This window comes from Mixophyes fleayi, chromosome 1 (assembly GCF_038048845.1).
Source record: "Mixophyes fleayi isolate aMixFle1 chromosome 1, aMixFle1.hap1, whole genome shotgun sequence".
In the NCBI taxonomy this organism is placed as follows: domain Eukaryota; kingdom Metazoa; phylum Chordata; class Amphibia; order Anura; family Limnodynastidae; genus Mixophyes; species Mixophyes fleayi.
Genome location: NC_134402.1, coordinates 241772389 through 241795891, shown reverse-complemented (window position 1 = coordinate 241795891; position 23503 = coordinate 241772389). Strand labels below are relative to the sequence as shown.

Below are 23503 nucleotides of genomic sequence, written 5' to 3'. Positions count from 1 at the left end.
CGAGGCAGAGGAGGAGCGGCGTGAGAGGAAGATGAATCTTGCGGTCGCATTGAGTATAGAGCGGAGGGGGGAGTGGGGGAGGCCAGTGAGGAGGAGGTTACAATAATCAAGGCGGGAGATGATGAGTGCGTGGATGATAGTTTTGGTAGCATCCTGAGAGAGAAAAGGACGGATGCGGGCGATGTTGCGTGGTTGGAAGTGACAGGCTTGGGCAAGGGAATGAATGTGGGGGGCAAAAGAGAGAAAGGAGTCGAGGTGACACCCAGGCAGCGGAGTTGGATGACAGAGGAGATGGTGGTGTTGTTGATGACAATAGAGAGGTCATCGTGGGATGGGAGTCTGGGCGGAGGAAAGACAATGAGTTCAGTTTTAGAGATATTGATTTTGAGAAAGCACTCGGACATCCAGGAGGAGATAGCGGAGAGGCAGTCGGATACTCGAGTGAGGAGGGTGGAGGAAAGATCAGGAGAGGAGATATAGAGTTAAATGTCGTCGGCATATAGGTGATACTGAAGACCGAAGGAGGAGATGAGAGCACCAAGGGAGGAAGTGTAGAGCAAAAAAGAGTAGAGGGCCAAGAACAGAGCCCTGCAGGACTCCTACTGGGAGAGGGGAGGAGGAAGAACCAGAGGTGGATACAGAGAAGGAGCGATTAGCGAGGTATGAGGCAAACCAGGACAGAACCAGAGAGGCCGAGGGAGAGAAGAGTTTGCAGCAGGAGGGGGTGGTCCACTGTGTCAAAGGCTGCAGAGAGGTCAATGAGGATGAGTACGGAGAAGTGACCCTTGGATTTGGCTGATAGGAGTAATCTTGGCCAGGGCAGTTTCGGTAGAATGGAGGGGGCGGTAGCCAGATTGGAGAGGGTCAAGGAGGAAATTGTCCGCGAGGTGCCTGGTTAGGCGGTTGCAGACAATCCGCTCAAGTAATTTGGAGGCATAGGGGAGAAGAGAGAGAGGGCGATAATTAGCAAGAGAGGTGGGGTCAAGATTGGGTTTTTTGAGGATACACTAAACGCAGAGGGTTTGGCATGTGGCTCTCTTTATAAACTGCAAGATTTCATCAGATTAGTCCTATAATGTACCAGTCACAATCCCTGCTGCCTTTATTCTAGTAAAAAGACCTGAATAGGGTCCGCTTTTTACCTGATCAACCTAGTGTGCATGTACATGATTAGTCGTTCGACTGAAGATGGTAATGATACCCATTGGGATTTGTTACTGAAGCCCTGCACTGCAAGAGGTGGAGGTGTTTCCTGGTAATGGAGGTAGAATAAAATGGTTTTGTTATTTGAGGTTTCTCTCACAATCAGGTGCTGGCCTCTGAAGGGGGGGGATTTCAACGTTCTCCTATTCTGTCGCTGGGAGTATACAAGAAGAAAAAAGTTTTTTTGCAGGGTTTTTCACTTTAAATGTAGAAAAGTGATAATGTCCTGTACTTTATTTTTCAGCATTTTTACTGGATTTATAATTAATATGTGTTCAATCCATATTGTCATTAAATGAGCCTGGTACCACGGTCAGGACTGGCTTGATGATGACAGCACAGAATTAAATTGAAATAATGATGTGTTTGTGCTATTAACCTGCCTTAATGAATACTGTAGAAATGAATGAATGCCTCCTTAGTATCCCAGATACCGTGCCTTTGCTTGCCAAAGTTTTATCTCTGTTTTTGAGTCTGATCCTGTTAATGCGTGAAATTGTGGCAAATGCTTTGCAGAGTATATATTGCGTAAAACATCTCAGTTTCTTACTTTACCTCTTCAAGAGTGCCAACCTAACTGCTGTCTTTCCCCAGCTACACTAGAATTTAATCTGTTAAAGCAATAATCTGTAAATTCTAAAAATAAAGTTAAACTGGGTACACACTACACCGGCTGTTCCCAAAGGGGTGCCGCGGCGCTGTCACTGGGGTGCCGTGAGCCAGCCATAGAAAAAAACCAAAGAGCACATAAACTTACCAATCAGCGCGGCACCGGGACCCAGCACACTCCTCTCTCCCGCAGCTGTCACTGAATATCGACGTAAGTGACAGCTGTGGGAGAGAGGAGTCTGCTGGGTTCCGGCGCCACGCTGATTGGTAAGTTTATGTGCTCTTTGGTTTTTTCTATGGCTGGCTCGCGACAGAGGGGCCGACAGAGTGGCAGGAGTGCGACAGCGGAGCAGACAGAGGGGCAGGAGTGTGACAGCGGAGCAGACAGAGGGGCAGGAGTGCGACAGCGGGGCAGACAGAGGGGCAGGAGTGTGACAGCGGGCAGACAGAGGGGCAGGAGTGCGACAGCGAGCAGACAGAGGGGCAGAGGAGGAGGTCACAGCGTGAGAGGGGCAGTGGAGGGGGACAGAGGGCAGAGGAGGGGGGGACATCGTGAGAGAGGGCAGAGGAGGGGGGACAGTGTGACAGAGGGCTGAGGGGGAAGTGTGAGAGGGCAGTGTGTCTGGATGCAGAGGGGGCATTTTTGCATACAACTAAATAAGTATTTCTGTCCTGACCTAAATACTTATTACATTTTTTTGACCCAACTACTTCTAAAACAGGACTGCTCAATAATTATTTTGGGGGGTAGCCTTGAAAAAATTTGGAGACTCTAAGGGTGCCGCGAACTGCAAAAGTTTGGGAACCACTGCACTACACGGTTTTCGTCTCAATCAGCTGACATACGACCGCTCGTTCAAAAGTCGGGTCAGTGTGTGTAGTGAGTATGCCCAAATGGACGATTGTCGCCTCATTTGGTTGGTTGGATCGTTTAATATTTTCATTCCAATCTCGTTTCCGTTGTGTAGTGTGTATAAACTTCGGTCCGATCCACAACAATCCTCCGATACTTCCTCGACCTGGGGGGCGTGTGTATGTAAATTTTAGATGTCTGTCCCAGTACATGTTTTGTATAGATATATATTGCACCTGTCTGGCTGCAGACCATGACACTTGTATAAAGCACGTGTGTTATTACCCTTTGCGTCTATGTTGGCAATGTATTCATATTTACCCTTTATAAACTTTAACCTTTATAAACTATTAAAGTTATAGTAACCTTTATTAACTTATATTTGTGAAATACCCAGAATAAACCACACAGTGTTCATGCAACATTTTTATTGCAGGGAAAAAAAGTACAAAATTTTTTACACACACAGGTGTCTGAAAGATCCGCGTGAGATGTGAGCGAGCACATACCAATCAGAGCGCAGAGTACTGCAGAGTATTATTTTTAGTATTTTTAAAGGTGCTACTGGTTTGTGGTAGAACAGGTCTTGATGTCGCTTGGGTTTCTATTCCCTTTGATTTCTTTATCTACGAAACAAGGAAATAAAAAATGTTTACCATTTAACTTCTATATCTGTAATTTTATATTCAACGACAGAAATACTCTCATTTTCTCACCTTGCACACTGCTACAAATCAGTTTATGTTTTGGTCCCTGTGGCGAAATCGCAATAATAGCAGGCTTAACCATACATTATGGAAAACAGGCGCCATTTTGGTTATTATTATAACGGTACAGGTATGTGCCCAAAGCATTTAGCTGTCTACGCATGTTAACTGAAATACCTTCGTGTCGAACTTCTTTTATATATTTTTCTTTTTCAATTTTTTCTTGTTTGATAACAGGTGTAACATTAGTGGTATCAGTGGTATCTAAACACACCTTCTCACCGTTATTTCTTCGTTCTGATATAAAAAAAACTTAGGTTACAAATTAGGAGTTTACATTGCTTTATGTGACACTAGAATGAAATAAAGTCCTTCAAGCAGGTACACTACATGTGCTACTGACCTTTTTTAATGTCGTTGTCGTCCTGGTCCAGTACTTTGACCATCATCTCCACCTCTCTTGGGCTCTTTGGATTTGCTCTTTGCTCTTCTTGAGCATCTCCACCCCCCACCTTAACTTTTTCAACATTTTTGGGCCCTTCCAGCACCATCTCTGACTCTGTCTCCATCCCCATAGCTGCAACCCCCACTGACACCTTCTCCTCACCTGCAACCCCCACTGATACCTTCTCACTCGCCATCTTCTCACGCTCCTCTGCGCCAAACAGGTTCCTCTGTCATTTTATACACTCAGACATGGGCGTTCGTTTCTGCTGTGGACCAATCAGCGATGATGCACGCTGAGAATGGATCATTCCATTACATACGAAAGGATATTCTTATTAGGGAACATTGCATTGCACTTTAGCAGTTAAATGTTTTTCTAAATTTTATGTATGTTACTAAACTTCTATTTTATATGAATGAATGAAGAGACAGTGTTGCCTTCTCTTTTTATGCAGCTTTGGGTGTTAACTATAGTGAAAGCTCTGCCCCTTTAGGCTAATGTCTTTGGTATATCGTTACATGCCCCGCAAATGATGCTTCAGTGTGTACAAAATTAAAATCATTACTCACGGCAAGATGGCTGTAAAAAGTCGCTAAAGGGACGTCCGCTCTTCCCTTTATCGTCCTAAACAAGGCTAGTGTGTATGCATTCAGCATAAAAAGTTGGTGGAAATTTCTGTAGTGTGTACCTTGCATTAGACACTAGTCAGGGGTTAAATCAATTGAAAGGGATTGCTCTCGGAGTGGTGCAGAAGTCTGCATGTTAACTACCTCAAACACACTGTTTCAAATATTATACAACACCAAATTGTGGAATTTACAAACAATTCCGTTAATTATGTGCAAACAAAGGAACCTCTATAAAGGTGAATCTAAATATTAAGTTGATGAAGATGTGTGTCAATTTAAATATTCAACTTTCTTCAACTATAAATTCTTGTGGCTATACACCAATATTTCCTTTGACTTTAGTCAATGGTTGACCAAAAATGGGCAGCATAGGAAATTACCTACCACCCTCTATTTGATGATGAATGTACAAAAATGTCATGATATTATCTTGTTTATATAGCATACTAGTAAGCCTGCATACTTCACCATTCACTATAGATGTTATTGTTTATCTTCTCTATTGTCTCTTCCATGAGCTCATGTTTTATTGAGGTATGAATCCCCTCACAATGCAAACTAATGGTAAAGGATATGTGTACTGTCATTGGGGGTAATATGACACAATCTGGGCCCTGGCCAGAACAAAATATATTATTGAGGCAGGCAAAGAGCAAACTCCATGAATGTGATTATCTATTGCATTGCAAAGCACAAAGTGGCAACATATCTGACATTTAAATGTTACATGCTCTGTGCTATGCACAATTATGCATTTGTGGTTAGTTAAATTAAAAATGCTAATATTCTTGCTGCAAAATTAACAATTTCTACCTTATTATCGGATCTAATTATGATTAGTTACAGAGGTGTACTTTATTGTACATTACATTCATGGACTTTTTATGATTTTTTGTAAGCAGTACGAAGGGTGCTCCCCGAGGAAACCCCCATACAAACATGAGTTGAAAAGTGTGCAAGAACTAGGCTGTGTAATGGAAAATTGGGGGGCGGTCAGATGTTCCTACTTTTCTTTATTACAGAAGGACATCAATAGAATAGATCCAGTAAGGGAGATACTTGAAACTGATATAATTTAAATGAACTACAAGACAAGGCGACAGGTCAAATTAGGTGTACAAGGGAGTACAGAGATTTTCACAATGTCAAAAGACATTGTTTCATATGTTTGTACTGGAGATGTCCTTAACCTGGAATTTCAGTTGAAGTGCCTATGTGGATATATTCCAAGTGTTGGGCAGATATAGTTTCTTAAAATTCATTTATCAGAACTTTGAATAATTCATTATACAGGGTGATTCAAAAGTCGCAGTACACCCTTTTATTTCAAAAACTCTACAGGAATTGGGCCGATTGGCCGATTTCAAGATGGCGCCCATGTTTGGTACATACCGTAAAAGATAGACCACATCACCCATACCTTACTGGAGTATTCAGGTTTCCCAATTTCCTGTAGAGTTTTTGAAATAAAAGGGTGTACTGCGACTTTTGAATCACCCTGTATAATGGCAGTGTTATTAATATAGCAGTATTTTCGAATTCATTGCAAATACGCTGATAAATAAACTACAATATATAGAGCAAATTTACCCTAAACATAATTCCTGTGTAAAGGACACTGTATTGGAGAATTGCTATATGTTATTGTTTATGGTCTGTTCTCTAAATAAAAGAAACACATACTCCTGTATAATAGATGCTATGTTCAAGAGTCATTGATGGCTATAGGGAAGCAAATATTCTATCATTTGTGAGGAAATTTGTCTATTGTGGCACTGTTACATTACAGCCTGCATCTATACTGATCTTTTGTTTACATAGCGCCAGCATAGTTTGCAGAACTGTCCTATGTCTCTTCCAGCATCATGTCTGTCTCTCTTCCTCAAAGGAACACACACATGCACGCCAATTTATTCCGTTTATTAACAGCATTTCTTTGTGCCATGGGAGGAATTTTGAAGCAGCTAGAGAAAACCCATGGTATTCTCTGTGTAGATATCATATGCTTTATTGAACATTCATAATCTCTTTTAGAATATTAAAGGCATTGCTAGCTCCATATTGTGAGCCCATCTGTAGGTAAAAATGGAGTTTACTTTAAATGGTTTGTGAGTCTATTTCTTATGTAGACTGTCTATACTCCAGAAAGACGATTCAAGTAGACATTAAAAAGGCATATGCACCTAATGAACTGTTGTATAACGAAGAGCAAATGATCACTTAATGTAATGAGCACTAGGTAAGAAGGTGCAGATAAGGTTACAGAGTTGAGATAAGTTCCACCCAGCCACCTAATTAGCTAGTGTCCTTGACAGATCTACAACAGGCAGGTCTCATTTGTGCAGCAAATAACATTAGTCATCTGGAAATAATAGATCTACAAGAAAATAAGACACTGAATAATTCATTTTAGTAATGTGTGCTTATTCCTAACACAAGGATTTATCATTTTGTTAAAATAAGAATTGTAATGTTTTTTCTATTCTTAACATGTTTCATAAGTAGATTATGTAATCCTTCTTGGCAGTGCATAACGTATATATCTTGGGGCTCCCATTAATCTAAATTTATTAGGGTCCTTACTTTATACATGCAAGTGCAAATAGCTTGTGAAAATACATATAAAGCATGTATATACTGTTCACATGTAGTTGATATGTGCTTGACACATTCGCATCATTTGTAACTTCTTCCAGAACGCAAATGCTACAAAGCCTTTCCCATTCATTTCAATAACCTATTCATTTCAATAGCATTTCCAATGTGTGCCCTACATGTAGAAACCACATTAAAATACATGGGAAAGCTCTGTGCATAAATAATTACAACATTTGCCACTAATAAGAAGGATACCACAAATATGAGGTCCCATTGTCATAGTGAAAACCCGACCCAGGCTGGAAATTTCCATCTGGATAGTGTTGGGGTACAACCTGCCATGATCATGAGGGTTATTGTGGCACAGTATTACTTTATCCACTACAGTTTTCTGGTAATTGCTAAAACAACCCCCTTGTCTTTTTAAAAAAGAAAAAAAAAAGTGTTATTAAAACATTATTCTAGTATAAGTTTTATAAAATAAATTGATACTGTCACTAATTACGCAAAGTATGAGCTCTTCGCATAGGATGCAACTGAATTATTTTTGTTCATTAAATGCTGTAAAAAGAAAGATACAGTGAAATGTGGTCTTAGGCATTCTTAATATATGTAATACCAATGTCATGAACTAAAGTCATAAAGAAGGTGCTACTGTAGCAGTACAATGAGACGTAAAGTTTATCTCGCACACTTTTTGTATTATTAATCACTATTGCTGGATTGGTTTTCTCTTTACTCCAAGGAACTCTAATGCTCAAAATTATTCACTTTCATATAAAAACATAGTTTAACAAAGAGATGTTTCATGAAGAACAAGTTTATTATATCTATTGTCCGCTATACTGGCTGTCAATGACACAAAAACAGCGGGGCAGGCTTTTAACCATAGTTATTTTTACCAATAAATCATACATTTGAGCATTATTGTCCCTTTAGATTTTAGATATTTTACTTACTAATGGTTGGTCATTCGGTTTTTGTGTAAGCTGCATTTGGATAGCTTTAGCATATTGCTTTATAATCATCATTTATGAAAGTGAACTAGACATTGAAAGCTGAAATTAATGAAATGGAACCAGTACAACCTCTGGTTTCACAAATGGAGCACATACAAATGGGCTTAGCAATTCATTTGACACACAAGAAGCAGTGGGATAAAGAGTAAAAGCTTATATCTCACTCTCCCCACCAAAAATGAAGATTATCTCCAAACTCACATTTTTTTTTCTGCCAATCTACATGCACTAGAAGTGCCTAGTGACACGAAGAACTTTTTACTGAATTCTTTTTTTTTGTCATGCTCTAGTACATCATTTGTGAAACTACAGAAGTTGGCTGTCCAAACAGGTATGTAATAATGTTCCAAAATGTGATATATTTATTTTTTGCTTTAATTACAACAGATATGATGACAATTGTACACTGAAATTCACCATCCTATTTTCTTTCTTCTCCACCCCTTCTCCCCTTTGTTTCATTCCTGTTTCCATATACTTTCTTTATTACATTACCCTTTATTTTTACTCATGTCTTTATATATTTTTTGTTTCTTTTGTCTCACCATTTTTTTTATATTTCTCCATTTTTTTTACCACTTCTCCTGTCCCCCGTTTATTTCTATCCCTCTTACCCCTGTTACAGTCTCTTTAGACGAAGATGAGATGGCTGCTGAGCTGAACCGAGAACAGAATGAGAAAACCATTCGTAGCACGCAAACAGCTCTGCGCAACTTCAGGGAGTTCATTATCTCCAAATACCCCATGGAGATCAGAGAAATTTACATGATTCCTTGCAAAGAACTAGATGACTACTTGGCTTCTTTCTTTGTGGATGCCAGGCAGAAAGATGGATCTGAATATGAGCCTAACAGTTTGGCCAATTATCAGTGTGGTCTGGAACGTTATCTGAAGGAACACAGGTACAGTTATAGCATTACCAGAGACAAAGAGTTTAAAAGGTCACAAGACGCTTTAAAACAAAAGCAACTTGAACTGAGGTGTAAAGGAAAAGGAAACAAGCCACACAAGTCCATGAAGCTTACTTTTGCTGATGAGCTCATCCTTCGAAAGAGGGGCCTCCTGAGTCGCTACAATCCTGAAGGTCTACTGAATCTTGTTTGGTTAAATAACACCAAAGCTTTTGGACATTGTACTGGCTTTCATGGTTCTACACTTAAGTGGGGAGATGTCAGACTTCGAATATTGGAGACTGGATTGGAGTTTCTTGAGTGGATGGGACAGGAAAGCCCTGATATTAAGATCAAGAGAGCAGGGACAGAATGCAGGGTTTACGCCACACCACATTCTCCACAAACCTGCCCTGTGCAAGACTACAAGGAATATGCACAGAGGCGACCTCCAGCTATGCGCTATGAAGATGCTCCTTTCTATTTATCCATCAAACCTGTTGTTAACCTAGCTGCTCTTCACTGGTATAACTGCCAGGCTCTTGGCAAAAACAAACTGGCCAAAATGGTGAAAACAATGTGTGAGAAGGGTAATATACCTGGAAGGAAAACCAACTTTAGTGTATACCAGAGTTGTAGTACGCTGTCGGAAGCCCAAAGCAATCAATTAGTGCTGATCTGTAACAATTTGAGCCAGCAAGCTGCCCAGTCTATGGCAAGTCACTCTGGGCCTGGAAACTTTATTGTTTCAGCCTCTTATGACTCTTCGTCAGACACAGCCTGAAAGATGGCAGTGAAAGGATAGCTCCAAGGTCTACTTAGGACTTTAGACTAGTGCTAAAATTAAACTGTGATTGTATGTTTGGCAAGCCTGTTCCCTCTTGTTCACTCACTTTAGAAACAAAAATTGAAATAAGTAATTATTTATATTTTTTCTTTTTTTCTTTACAGATCTGTTAATAGACCTAGTTTTCGTATTGCACCTAGAATAGTATTTATACTGTAGTGTTCAACCAAAATGCATGTTGTAGCCTTGACAAAAGACAACACATAGCTGAAAAAAGTGTAAAAGCTGGAAAGAATAATTTTCAAGGACTGTTTTCTTTCACAAACAAGTAATACATATGCCTTGACTGGTGTCACAGCAAAAAGGCTACCTTGTCAAATAAGGGTGCTATCATTTTAATATCTAATCCTTGAAGTGACTGAAGTAGGCTCACATTGCAGCCTTATAGTTCCCGAATGCCTGCCTCACCTGAAACAATGAATCGGTACTGATATAGAAGTATGTATAGCGGCCTTTTTGTCTTCTGCACTTGATTAAATTAAGCAACTTTAGCTTTCTCTATGTAATGCCTTTGATGGACTGAATCATGGAGATAGTTGTATTTTAACTTTTTTAATTAATATTATTTTATTTTTGGACATGTGTAGGATTTGTACAAACGTAGCACTGGGGCAAGTGATAATTTATAGCAATATGCAATGGTGTTCATGGCATAATAAAGACTGTTCTCCAACGCACCCGCACTGTTGTGAGCCCGAGCCAGGCCACAGCTGCATATATTTGTGTCATTCATGAACCTGCGATCACCGAGGCATGTAAATCTACTGAAATGTTATGTTTTTGACCTCAAAATACAGAAGAAAATCTGCATATTTTTGGTGTGATTTTAAGTCTCTTCTGTGATGTGTTCACTGTTGAACTTTGTTCTTTCTTTCATATGTCATATAAACTTGTTAGAAACTGCAGTATTTAGGAGGCAGGTAGTCAAGGTGAGGCGAAACTATAATTTATTAAAAAAAAAAACACACAAAGTGAGACTCCTACTTTTTATTTAATTATTTTAATAAAGCTAAAAGCAGACTGTGCATTGGTTCTGCACCAAACATTCACAACATATTTGAAGTTCATTACCTATTTTTAATGTGGCATTTATGACAATTTATAATGAAATGAATATCAGCAGTCCTGCATAAAATTAATAATAAAAAAAAATTGTGTTTATATTTGTGGTATGAAAAACCTAAAATACCAATTTGTAACCTTACCAAATCCATAATATAAAGTTTGGCGCATTTATCAGAATTTTATATGTTTGAGTTGAGGTTGATAAACAGGAAAATCATTGTCTGTGTCCCCACCAGACTGTCTGTGAGATATTGAAGAATACTGTAAAAAATCATATGTTAGGGCTGCACTACCACTTAAGAGGCCACTTTATCATGTGACCGCAGTGTGTCGCAACCCTGGTTTTCGTCCCAGACTTTAAAACGAGTAATGAAAACCGCTCCACAAATTCATAGGTGGTAGTGCAGCTTTAAAGAAAAAAGACTAAAATAATATAAAAGCTAGCATGGAGTGGAGCTACATAGAAAGTGTACATGCAGCATGAAATATCTTGCGTTATGTAAGCAGAGGCAAATACAAGGGGTATTCCAATGTAACAATTTACAGTACAGTGATGCATTAAATCAGAACTATCCCACCTTTTACCTTTTCTCTGATCCCACAAACACGTACAATGTCAAGTGGGCATGACAATTGTACCATATATACTGTATGCATTATGTTCTAGAATAGTCTACTAGCTACTTTGTACAATATATATGTTTAATGGTTGCTGGTGGTACTGTGGTTTGAAGCTGAAATATTACACATACTTTTATGTATTTCTGATCTATACCAGGGAAGATATTCAGAAGTAATTTGGAATATCCATAAGTATATATGTAACAGTTCCCATACAATGACTCTGTTTAAGGTATTTCACACTGTATGTACCCTTGAGTTCAAGCTATTAGGATCATTTACTGACTTGGCTGCATTTGAGCAATAAATCAGACTTTTGACAATCAATCTAACTTGGGCAGCACAGATAAGTGATCGCTGTGAATTACATGTTAGTAAGTGGCCCACATTGTAAGTGATTTACTAATGAACATGCTCTACATTGATCAATGGTTATTGAAATGGGTTACTGCATATACTCACTTTTGCACCATGTTAATAAATCACAGCCAGTGTATTCTGTAATGTTCCTTTGATGTGTTCTCAGTACTGCTGCAAAGATATATAAAAGATCTTCCTGTATAAAACACCACCTATGTTGAAAAAATGTAAAATGTCTTTTTTTTTTTATATATTGCTAGATATTATTTTTTTACTTTTGCCTTATTCATACAAAATGTTTTGAGGCATTAACTGACACACACTGTTCCCATTTAAAATAAATGCAAAAGTCAACATAATGGTGTGAAAGAATAAATTACGATACTAGTGTAATCAGTCCTGAGAAAATAATTATGGTCTGACACACGTGGGTGGCCGATTGGGTAGGTTTGGTCATTTGTTACACAGGCCAAGTGACTGAATCACATTGCAGATTTAGTACGGTCAGCAGATAGCAGTCATCTGCCAACTGTATTTACAGACAGACCAGAAAAGGGTAAGATTTATGGCCAAATTATTATTTATTTATTTTCTCAGCCGTTACTCTTATCTTAGGTCCACACGTGAATATCACCAGCGATATTGCTGCCTTCTTGGTCCTAAAGTAAACCATTGAAAATGGCCAAAATCTGCAGATATTAGCAATTCAAGTACAAACCACTCTCCTAGTAATTGAGTAATAACTGCTTACAGAATAAAGAAGGGACCTGTACACCAATCTTAATTAGTTAAGGAAGCTTAGTCCTAGAAATACAATACATATTTGTCCAGAAAGTAATATCCTGCAGGCCATAAATATCAGACAAAAAGATGACCTGGATGCTGATCTTATCAGTGGATAACTGATGAAACAAACATTTTAGATGAACCTTTCTGGCCATCACAAGATAAAAACCCTCCAGTGGAGATCTTCAGTCCTGAATTATCTAATATTATAACCTGGAATCTAGAAAGAAATGGACTCCATGAATTGTCTGTGTAAAGACAGAACCTCACTTAAACATGGTCTCACCTTCCTACATGACCAGTTATGGTAGAATGAACCTGCCTATAATAGCAGGTGGAAAAAATATGGCATACAGTAAGGGTCGTCATTGGCAAATTTGATCATGAAAAAAAAAACGTATTAAAAGTAATTTTCACTGTAAACTCAGAATGGAGGGAGTGGTATTTGTGTCTATAAAACAGTTCATGAGCCTGCACCACTCCAACAGAGCTATGTTGTAGAGGTGCGGGCAGCCAGTGGTGAAGTATAGCACCACTATAGCTAAAGTAAGCTGATATAACCTCCTCACTTTATATCTAAATGCAGTTGTCCAATTTTAAAGATAGTGTCTCAATATTTGTTGTTTTAAGATTTTATTATCTTTTGCCTCAATAATCACCAAGTTGTTACTCACATCATTGAATTATAAGCTTTAAGATGCTTTTGACACAAGCAAAGATAGCATAAATACTTGTGTGAACATTATGTTCTTGTCACAGCGGGTGTCTTTTGTCCAGAAAGCCAAGTGTTTACATACAAATATTGTGTGTATCCTGAAATGTCTGTGCACCCGTCTGATTAACCAAAATGACAAGTTTTTCCAGTATGAAGGGTCATTTTGTGACATTCACAAATATATATTTGAAAGTTCCCATAATCAAACAGGACTTCAAGGGGGGTGTCCTTTTTCTTACTAAAATGTGCTCACTCATACAGGAGGAATCTCCCCAGCACCTCAAGATGGGTGCTGGATCTCATCATTGCTACTTCATGTTCACTGTAAAGAATTTGGAGCGCAAAGCCAAGGTCTTCAATCTGTCCATTCTCTTCAATAGAACTGTGTAGAGCTCTATTGAAGAAGACTGAACGGAGTGAATCTTCCAGTGCAGTGAGCTACAGCACAAGCCAGCTCTCTGCTTCAGGTAATGATTATAATCAGAAATTTGCGCTCAGACTAATCCTAAATCTTTTCAATGGACTTTAGTTGCTCAAGCATCTATTTGGAAAGTCCGTTTGGCTTTAGATTCATCCTATATGGGTGGCCAAATTGGTGTCAAATCTGGTTGCTTGGTCTGAAATGTGTATGATCAACTTTGCTGAAAGACTTCTGATCTCAACCATCTACAGCAGTTATGGTCAATAATAATAGGTGGCCCTCCAAGCTTTCACCTGTGGCCCCCAGGTCATTCCTGCATTATTGTCAGATTTGTCTGTTAAAACTTTTTGTTTCATTTTGTAAATGACTGCTGATATGTTATTACAGATAGGTGTCTCTTTCTTTGATTAAATACATTTAGGTGTAAACTGTACATTACACCATAGTATCATCATCATTGTCACCATTTATTTATATAGCGCCACTAATTCCGCAGCGCTATACAGAGAACTCACTCACATCAGTCCCTGCCCCGTTGAGGCTTACAGTCTAAATTCCCTAACACACACAGATAGACAGACAGACTAGGGTCAAGTTTGTTAGCAGCCAATTGACCTACCAGTATGTTTTTGGAGTGTGGGAGGAAACCGGAGCACCCGAAGGAAACCCACACAAACACAGGGAGAACATACAAACTCCTTACAGATAAAGCCATGGTCGGGAATTGAACTCATGACCACAGTGCTGTAAGGCAGAAGTGCTAACCACTTAGCCACCGTGCTGCAACCAATCAAATCCTTGCTGTGGTTAAATGAAATACGTGCACCTAAATACAAAGTTAATAAATAAGTCTTAGGACTAGATTTACTAAGTTGCGGGTTTGAAAAAGTGGGGATGTTGCCTATAGCAACTAATCAACTTCTAGCTGTCATTTTGTAGAAAGCACTAAATAAATGAAAGCTAGAATCTGATTGGTTGCTATAGGCAACATCCCCACTTTTTCAAACCCGCAGCTTAGTAAATCTAGCCCTTAGAGTGTTATGTAATTAATATCTAAAGATGCATGCAAAACCCTTTTGCGATTTGCGTACTGTAAATAGATTTTAAAAAGAATTTAAGATTTATTTATTTTTTGTCAAATGATTTGATTATATAATATGTTATTAGACTTCCTCCACTGAATTCTCTCCATTTGATCTTTGTATAATTGACACACACTGACACCCTATATCTGCTTTTACCATTAGTTTGCATGCGACTGCTGTGAGAGTGTAAGCTAATATGATGTTATCCTGTCATTGAAGGCTCATGCACACAGATGTACTGGGAACATGGGTAAAAATGCATGAAAACTAAGGTGTGCTTAAATGAGGAACTTTTAATGTATTTTCTATGTTCTTTTTCCGCATTGCCTTTTACCAATACAATCTACTACTGATAGTGTGCGTTAACCCGGGATACATAGGTTGTGATATGTTACAAAATTTCAAATGTGGAGTTAACAGTTGAGAACATAATGGTGGAAACTGCACCATTGACTTGTAAATGACCTATTTGTATTGTGCTTTCCATATATTTCTTAAGGTGTGAAAGAGCCCTTATACTGTGTTTCTCACTGATCAGGCCATAGTACATGGATCTCCAAGTACCCAGAGCCATTCCATCATTTAAGAACTTTGGGATACTCACACTCTTAATTTACATTATCCAATTTATATTTACTTGAAGACGTCAATATATTAACATCAGATTTGGCCATGGTATCAATGTTTTGCTCAATAGCCCCACCTGCTGATGGAATATAGAAAAGTATCTACAGTTCTCATAAAAGTACATTGTTTTATGCCTTGAACAAAATCAATGGTCAGAAAAGTAGGTATGTCTTTAATCAGAATTAATAGATTTTAAAATTAAACTTTACAACATATTTTGGGACAAAAATGGCTCTCTGGAATTTATCTCCATGGAAATAAATAATAAAAATAAATAAAAATGACATGAAGAGGCTTATGGGCCAGCTTTCTTCTAGGGCATCTGCACTATGTTTACTAAGGAAATAAATAGCATTATATCTTGCTAAACGCTTTATTGCTCACAAATTTTGCCATCACACAACCGCAAAAGTCTCCTAGTTAATATGTCTAGAAAGATTTGTTTATTAGTGACTATATGTTAAATCACAGCTCTGCTCGATGAAGGACTGTACTACTTCTAGATGTGTGTGGTGGATGTAGTCACTAGCGGATCAAGCTTTTTTGGTACCCGAGACTGAGTTGGTAGAATGCCCCAAAGACCCCCCTTCACTTCCTTTCCCAGTGTGCCCCCATAGATTAAAGTTGCAGTGATCCCACACATTGTACTAGGACAATGATGGCTAACCTGTGACACTCCAGATGTTGTGAAACTACAAGCCCCAGCATGCTTTGCCAGTAGATAACTAGCTGATAGCTGGCAGAGCATGCTGGGACTTGTAGGTTCACAACATCTGGAGTGTCACAGGTTAGCCATCACTGCCCTAGGTCATTGTCTCCACACAAAACTACAGAGAACTGAACTTTTGCACAGCCCACACATTACATTGTAAATTTTAATGTGTTTATTATATAAAAATGTGCTTTCTTGTATAAAGTGTGCTGGGGTGGTGCAAAACATCCTTTTGGAAAGTATAGGTTGGCACCCAATCTTTACCACCTCTAAGGATGCAATAAAAGTCCTGTCAGTTTGAAGCTCATTTAAAAGGTGTGTCCCTCAATACAAAACTTGTGTTTGCATGTGAATGGTGTAAAATGGTCGTTTTACCTCAGTTACCTCAATTTTTGCAAATGACCCTTAAGTGATGGTCAAGTTGATCGTGGTAGAGTGGCTGAAGTATGTGCTTTCAGTGGGATGAAAAGTTTATTTGAAATGGGATGTATACGTCATTTATAATTATTGTTTCTCCATGTAATTTTCTCTATTTTGTATAGTTACATTTTAACATGAGCAGCAGCTGCCATACTATTTGACTGATGTACCAGCCATAGCCTTCAGTGTAGTGTATGTGTTATTATGCAGTGGGATATGGTTTCTTAATGGGATGCTACTAACCAACCTGCTACTGTTGACTTCCTATTGTTGACTTTCCTCTTCCAATCCTGTATACATTTCTCTCCGAATTTTGCCAGTAGTGGTGAGAAAGTAACCTTGACCTCCATCCTCAGCTCCTGGTGTAGCTCTCCTCCCTGTCCTGTACATCTCGGTATCCCTGGCCCACTAATCACTGATGCAGGAGGTGGCACACAGTGATTGCATCATAAAAGGACCCATAACCTTAAATCCATTTACTGAGGAGTGCACTAGTGTCCAGGAGAATAGTGAATGGAAAGAGGTACAGGAGAGCAAGGACCATTTATAGCCTGGTTGCATAGATATGACCCGAAAGAGTCCTGCCCATCTACTATAGATGTACATATTCAAAGTCGCGTCTATACACATCCATGCTGTGTAATTAAGGCCGCATCCCTCATTAAAGCCCACAGTATATAAACTTCCCACCGTATATAAAGTTGTCACGCTTCTATTTCAGACGTGACCGTTTTAACCTTTTAGTTAAATTGTTACGTTTGAATCCTGAAACCAGCCTATTAATAATGTAAAGAGGCTAAGGAGCTTAGTAAGTCTACATTGTGTCAAAGTAGAAAGAATGTATGTGTGGAAACACCTCCGGCCTTCCTTGATCCATCCGCCCAGCCAAATGCAGTGCACTCTCAAGGCTGTCATTTTCACAGGCAAAGCTGTCTGCTTCAGTCACAGGCAGCAAAAGTAGTTTTTGTGAGATCACAAATGTAAAACGGACCTATTCACAGCAGTTATTTAAGAAAATAAGTGATATATCAATGTAATGTCCAGCTAAATTTTAATTGTAACATTCTTATATTAAATTATTTAGGAGCACATTAATAATGTGCACAAAACATGGATTTGTGGTCCACCTGCTACTAACATGTTGTGTTGTTTTTTCTTCCTTCTGTTTGTTATAAACAAATTTACATATATATATATAAATGTTGTTTATTAAATGTATGCATTTGTTTATTGCAGCATACTCAACCAAGCTGAATAGGTTCCCCATCTTTCATTTTCATGATGACCTTAAAGATCTATGTATCAGCGCAGTGAGCTCAAACACAACTAAAGCCACCTTGTATGCTTTAAATGTGTGGAGGTACTGGTGCATGACAAGAGGGCTTAAAGACTGCATGGACTTCACCAAGGTAATAATACATTTTGTTTACTCACCAAAGACCTTGAAATGTTGTACCATGAGCAGTAGTTTAGTAACAGCTTAGCAATATTGTTGTTATTAAAGTATACTCATCAACTTAGCACCTCAGAGGCAGCCATTTTGTGGGCCAAATCCAAACTGTTCAGCCTAGGAGGTCACAAGAATTGTTGTGGAGGCAGCCAAACGGTGTGCCTCATGCCACAGTGATGTTTGTAGCATTGCCTTGTCATGAATATTGCTCCACCTTATAAAATGGCTGCTTCCATTGTCTTTACTGCCCATTATTGTGCCAATATTAATAGGGCTGAAAAAAAACATAGCAAACCTTTTGGGTGTGGCCACATAGTGCTGAGATCATTTCTGCTTTACATTTAGTAATTTTTTTTTCTTCTTAAATGTACAAGAAAACAATTCAATTTATTGTGTATTTAGGGACTTCTAATCTGCTCTATTCCATATTTCCAAAAATCTGAAAGAAAACAAAGTTGGAACACCTACCTTTTGTGTAGACAAATGTTAGGAGGTATGTGATCCACCCATACAAAGCCCCAATAATGGCCACACCCTATTTTTGATAGGCTCTGCCCATTTCGGTCCAAGAATCACTACAGCAGGTCTAGCCAACCTGTGGCTCATCAGGTGAAACTATAAGTCCCAGAATGCCCTGTCAGCTATCAGGTGGCTATATACTGGCAAAGCATGCTGGTACTTGTAGTTTCACAACATCTGGAGAGCCACATGTTGGGCAGGCCTGCAATACAGTCAACCCAAAATAAGAACTGATGTGAGGTATTCTAACAATTACTGATAATGACCAGTATATTCACAATATTTATTGTGAACATTAGATGTTATCAAGAGCAAGCCTTTTGCCTAAGTGGCAGCTGAAATGGCACGGCTAACATGAACATGTCTATTAATGTAATTTACACTACAACATATAAATATTGCCACATTGGTTATTTATTTTTGCTTTTTTGTATACCCCAGGACTTGACTTATAAATAGGTCATTATTGACCAACACTACAAAATGTAGTGCTACGGCGCACACAGATAGAGAGAGTTTATTGTAGTTCTATGACTGAATCACCAACCGCTACACAGTGTGTGTTTTCTTGAGTGGAAAGTGTCCTATATATATGGAGTGTGTGCACAAATCTCATGTAACCCATAGCAACCATTCACATTCAATGACACTTTTTATGTTGCTGTTCAGAAAATTATCAGGTTGGTGACAATGGGTTACATAACATTTGTGCATATAGCACTGTGTAATTAAACCAGCCCATAGTGTCTATCCTACAGCGTATGGCACATATTGCATTCAGCATGGATTAGGTTATATTATCTGTTATTTACTAGTATTATAGGCAGTAACATTCTAAGCCAATTAATTAGGTGTTACATTGCGCTAAAGTATTAGCCAGTAATTTGTTTCCTACTTAGCTATGTTTTCTAAATGGTTTTTTTGTTTGTGTTTAAGGTCCCTGCAGTTAAGCTGAATGAGCTTCTGGAGGATTTTTATGTCACTGTGAAAAAAACTGATGGATCGGATTTTTTGGCAACATCTCTCCATGCTATACGCAGAGGCTTAGACCGCATCCTGAAGAATGCTGGTGCTGGCTTCTCTATCACCAGCAGTGTCTTCAATTCCTCCTCCCAGAAACTGAAGGAAAAGTTGAGAATGCTCAACAAAGCTGGGATGTCAGGCTCCCGATCACGCAATATTGTCTATTTCACCCTAACAGATGAAGAGGAGATGTGGAGAATTGGGTGTCTAGGAGATGATGGGCCTGTGCCATTGTTGTCATCTGTGGTTAAATACAATAGTCAGTTCCTAAACATGAGGACTTTACAGGAACACGCAGATCTAATGTATGGTGATATTGAATTACTCAAGGACGCAAATAATCAACCTTTCTTTGCTAGAACAGACAGTGTAAAAAGAGACAAACAAGCCACTATCAATAAGATGTGTTATGGGCAGATCTACCATGAACATTCAAATGGACACAGGCGATGTCCTTACTGTCTTCTATATAAGTACATGTACACCCATCGCCCACCATCTCAGATGGAAGTAAGCTCACCTTTTTACCTAACTGCTCGAAAAGAAGTTAGTGGAATGGAAAAAGTCTGGTATGAGGAGCAGAGAATGGGTCTTAGGTCTTTGCGTGGTGTTGTCCCAAAGCTGGCAAGACGTGTGAAGCTAGATCAATGTGACAATTACACCTTTGTTTCATTTACTCAGACATTTAGAAAGTTTGGTCCCCTTAACAACTATTAACAATTCCCCTTTACATTAAATTAACTACTTGCACAATATTGACCAGCAGGATATCCTAAAGATGTCTAAAATGTGAACTTCATTTCCTCATACAAGGGATTTTGTTTTTCAATTACATTTGTGAGCGGTCTTCAGGACTAGTTTAGGGCTAAATGTATCTTATAAGGACCACGTGGTAAGTGTTAATTTCACAAGCATGTCAGTATAAAATAGTGCCTTTTAGCACCTCTATTTAAAGAAGTACAAGAATAAGCAGATGGAAATAGTATCTGTTAGCAGATTCAGAATATGCTCCTGATATGAAATAAATATTTGTAGTATACTATTCCCCAGATATTCATGACAGGCAGTACACAGATGTCCATTTACCAGCACCTGATTAAAACTGCCAAATTATTAATTTTTTGGGTGGAATTTTCATTTTAAATGACAAATGGTAAAGTTATATAAGACAAGTTACCATTACTATAAGAAGTATTAACACCGCCCCCAAAGAACTTCCAGTTTGTTTTACCTTACAGACTAGTCCTTGCTCCATAGAACTTAGAATCCACTCTGAGGACAAAAGTGACATTAATGGTTGACACTGAATTGTATCTGGGTCCACAGACAAACTCTGTCTCAGAGTTTAATCCATTGACCAAATGTCTAGTTGTAGATCAGTTCTAGAAACGACTGAGCAAATGTAAAATATAATTAACAGAGCACGCTGGGACAAACTGCACAAGAGATAATGCAAAACAGGTAGATTAAACGATCAGCGCAGCTCTGTGTACAATGTTAGATAAACTGCTGCCGTACGGGAAAAATATGAAAGGAGTAAATTCCAAAAAAAACCTAAATAAATACAAACAAAATCCAATATTCCCAAGGCGCAAGAGACACATAAATGCAATTGAGTTATAGATGCAAAAAATGTTTATAGGTAGATAAAATATTGATGTGAATAATCTATAATAAAAAACATCAAAACAAAATACATACATTCAAAAGGTGATCACTGTATATGATTAATCCTGGCCAATACCAAAGCCCATATGAAGCGAAAAATAGTCCTTGCCAATAGGACAATGGTCCAGTAAATCTATTTAAATGTGCACAAATGGTATGGCTACAGAGTTCAAAAGCCCAATGCCATCACAACCGTCTGTTCGAGTAATCAAAGGAATTTTCTATATGAGTCACGGAACTTCATTACATAGAAAACCGCTCCAACTCACGTTTCCTGATCCCCGCTGTGGCAAAGTGTAGTCTTCGGAGAGAAAACATTTCCTTCAGTTTTGATCCTTTAGTTACCTCCCCATAGTCCGGGTGGCAGATAAAAAACTTCCAACGCGTTTCCCCCCATTAACGTTGGGGCTTCTTCAAGGAAAGAATATAGTGCACTATATTCTTTCCCTGAAGAAGCCCCAACCTTATTGGGGGGAAACGCGTTGGAATTTATATTTACATTTACTATTACCTATTGATTTACATCTCCTGTGGCACCAGAGATGAATACACCATCTATTTGGAACGCTGCACATAGAATTCAACTTTCTCATTATTGAACCTAGGTTTTCATCTGCCACCCGTACTATGGGGAGGTAACTAAAGGATCAAAACTGAAGGAAATGTTTTCTCTCCGAAGACTACACTTTGCCACAGCGGGGATCAGGAAACGTGAGTTGGAGCGGTTTTCTATGTAATGAAGTTCCGTGACTCATATAGAAAATTCCTTTGATTACTCTAGCGGAAGTTTGTGATGGCATTGGCCTTTTAAACTCCGTAAGCATCCCATTGGTGCACATTTAAATATATTACTGGACCATTGTTGTATTGGTAAGGACTATTTCTCGCTTCATATGAGCTTTGGTTTTGGACAGGATTAATCATATAAGGTGATACCTTTTGAATGTATGTATTTTGTTTTGATGTTTATTTTATTATAGAGATTATTCACGTCAATATTTTATCTACCTATAAACATTTTTGCATTTATAACTATAATTTGCATTTATGTGTCTCTTGCGCCTTGGGGATATTGGATTTTGCACAAGAGATAAACACACTTATAAAATGTTTCCAAATATATAGAATTCTTATCCCAAACCAACTTGAATTTGGGGAGATTGAGGCTCTAGACAATAATGTCTGCCTGATGCTTTGACTTTATCAATTTCTGACCCATAGTAACAAGAGTTGCAGTGTTACCATTTTTACCGTAGTAGATTAAATGTTGTCCTGTCCTTTCTCTTGACACTAGTAGTACCAATATAAATAGAAAGTGCAGGTTATTGTACAATACTTTTTGTATCTTTAGAATCACAGTTGCAGGAATCAGGTTTGTACCTGAATATTAAATGTTGCATTAACTTATAGGTAGGAGCACATAGTAACTGCATTATGTGCAGACTTGTCCACTTCCATAGGGGCATCATAGAGTATGCAGACTTATTGAGGCAGGGGAGCACAGGTTGGTGCATACTTTGACCTGTAAGTGTAACTTTACTTTACTTCCATATTCAGAAAAGAACATTTTTCACACGCTGTTAAAGAGGAATAAATCTGAAAGTCTTCTAATAGTAGACATAATAGCTTTACTTTAAATGGAAAATCTGGACTCGATGTATGTGTTGGACTAAATTACCTTAAAGTCTAATCAAAGTTCGAAGCAGAAGTGCCTCAGTTTTGTGTAATTATCATAACAATAATATTATGGCGTGAACTGTTGTCTGTCTCTTGTCTTATGTCTGTAGGAGGATCTGTTTTCCACACGTTGTACACTGGATCTGCACGTACTGCTGATGATTTTAAAAAAGCAATGTTCAGGATAATAAAATCTGTACTCTCTGTGTGCGTACCGAGTCATATTTTAACTGTACTGCACTCACTTATTTTGAGTTAAAATGACTGGAGCATGTAATTATCCTGTCCCTGAGATGGTTTGTCTCTGCAATTACCACGCAAGATATTAATTCTTCTGCACTGAGTGATTATTGCAACCAAGGGGCTGGTAGTACAAATACTGTACAAATACTCGAGAAAGCTTTTGTTTAAATGGTGATATCATGCAAACATTATGGCATTATGTGTCTGTAAATTAATTGTCATTTTTAGAAATGACACCAAAGGTCAATTTTTCCTATAAATCCTGTTGCATTATCGCTCTGTGGGACATGTTTATATGGCTGCCACTG

General features: G+C 38.5%; 1 protein-coding gene across 2 annotated transcripts in view; it reads left to right on the top strand.

The window, feature by feature from the left end:
• The window catches only part of KIAA1958 (KIAA1958 ortholog), a 68590-nt gene extending 45434 nt beyond the window's left edge, over positions 1–23156 (top strand). The window contains exons 3-4 of one of the 2 annotated variants that reach the window (XM_075208542.1): positions 17852–18024; positions 19521–23156. In XM_075208542.1, the coding sequence (XP_075064643.1) occupies positions 17852–18024; positions 19521–20324 (977 nt within the window). In that variant the 3' untranslated portion in view covers positions 20325–23156. Of the gene's footprint in view, positions 1–8691; positions 12066–17851; positions 18025–19520 lie in introns of those variants that run through there. The other variant, XM_075208533.1, reaches the window with a different exon arrangement.
• Positions 23157–23503: the final 347 nt, after the last annotated feature.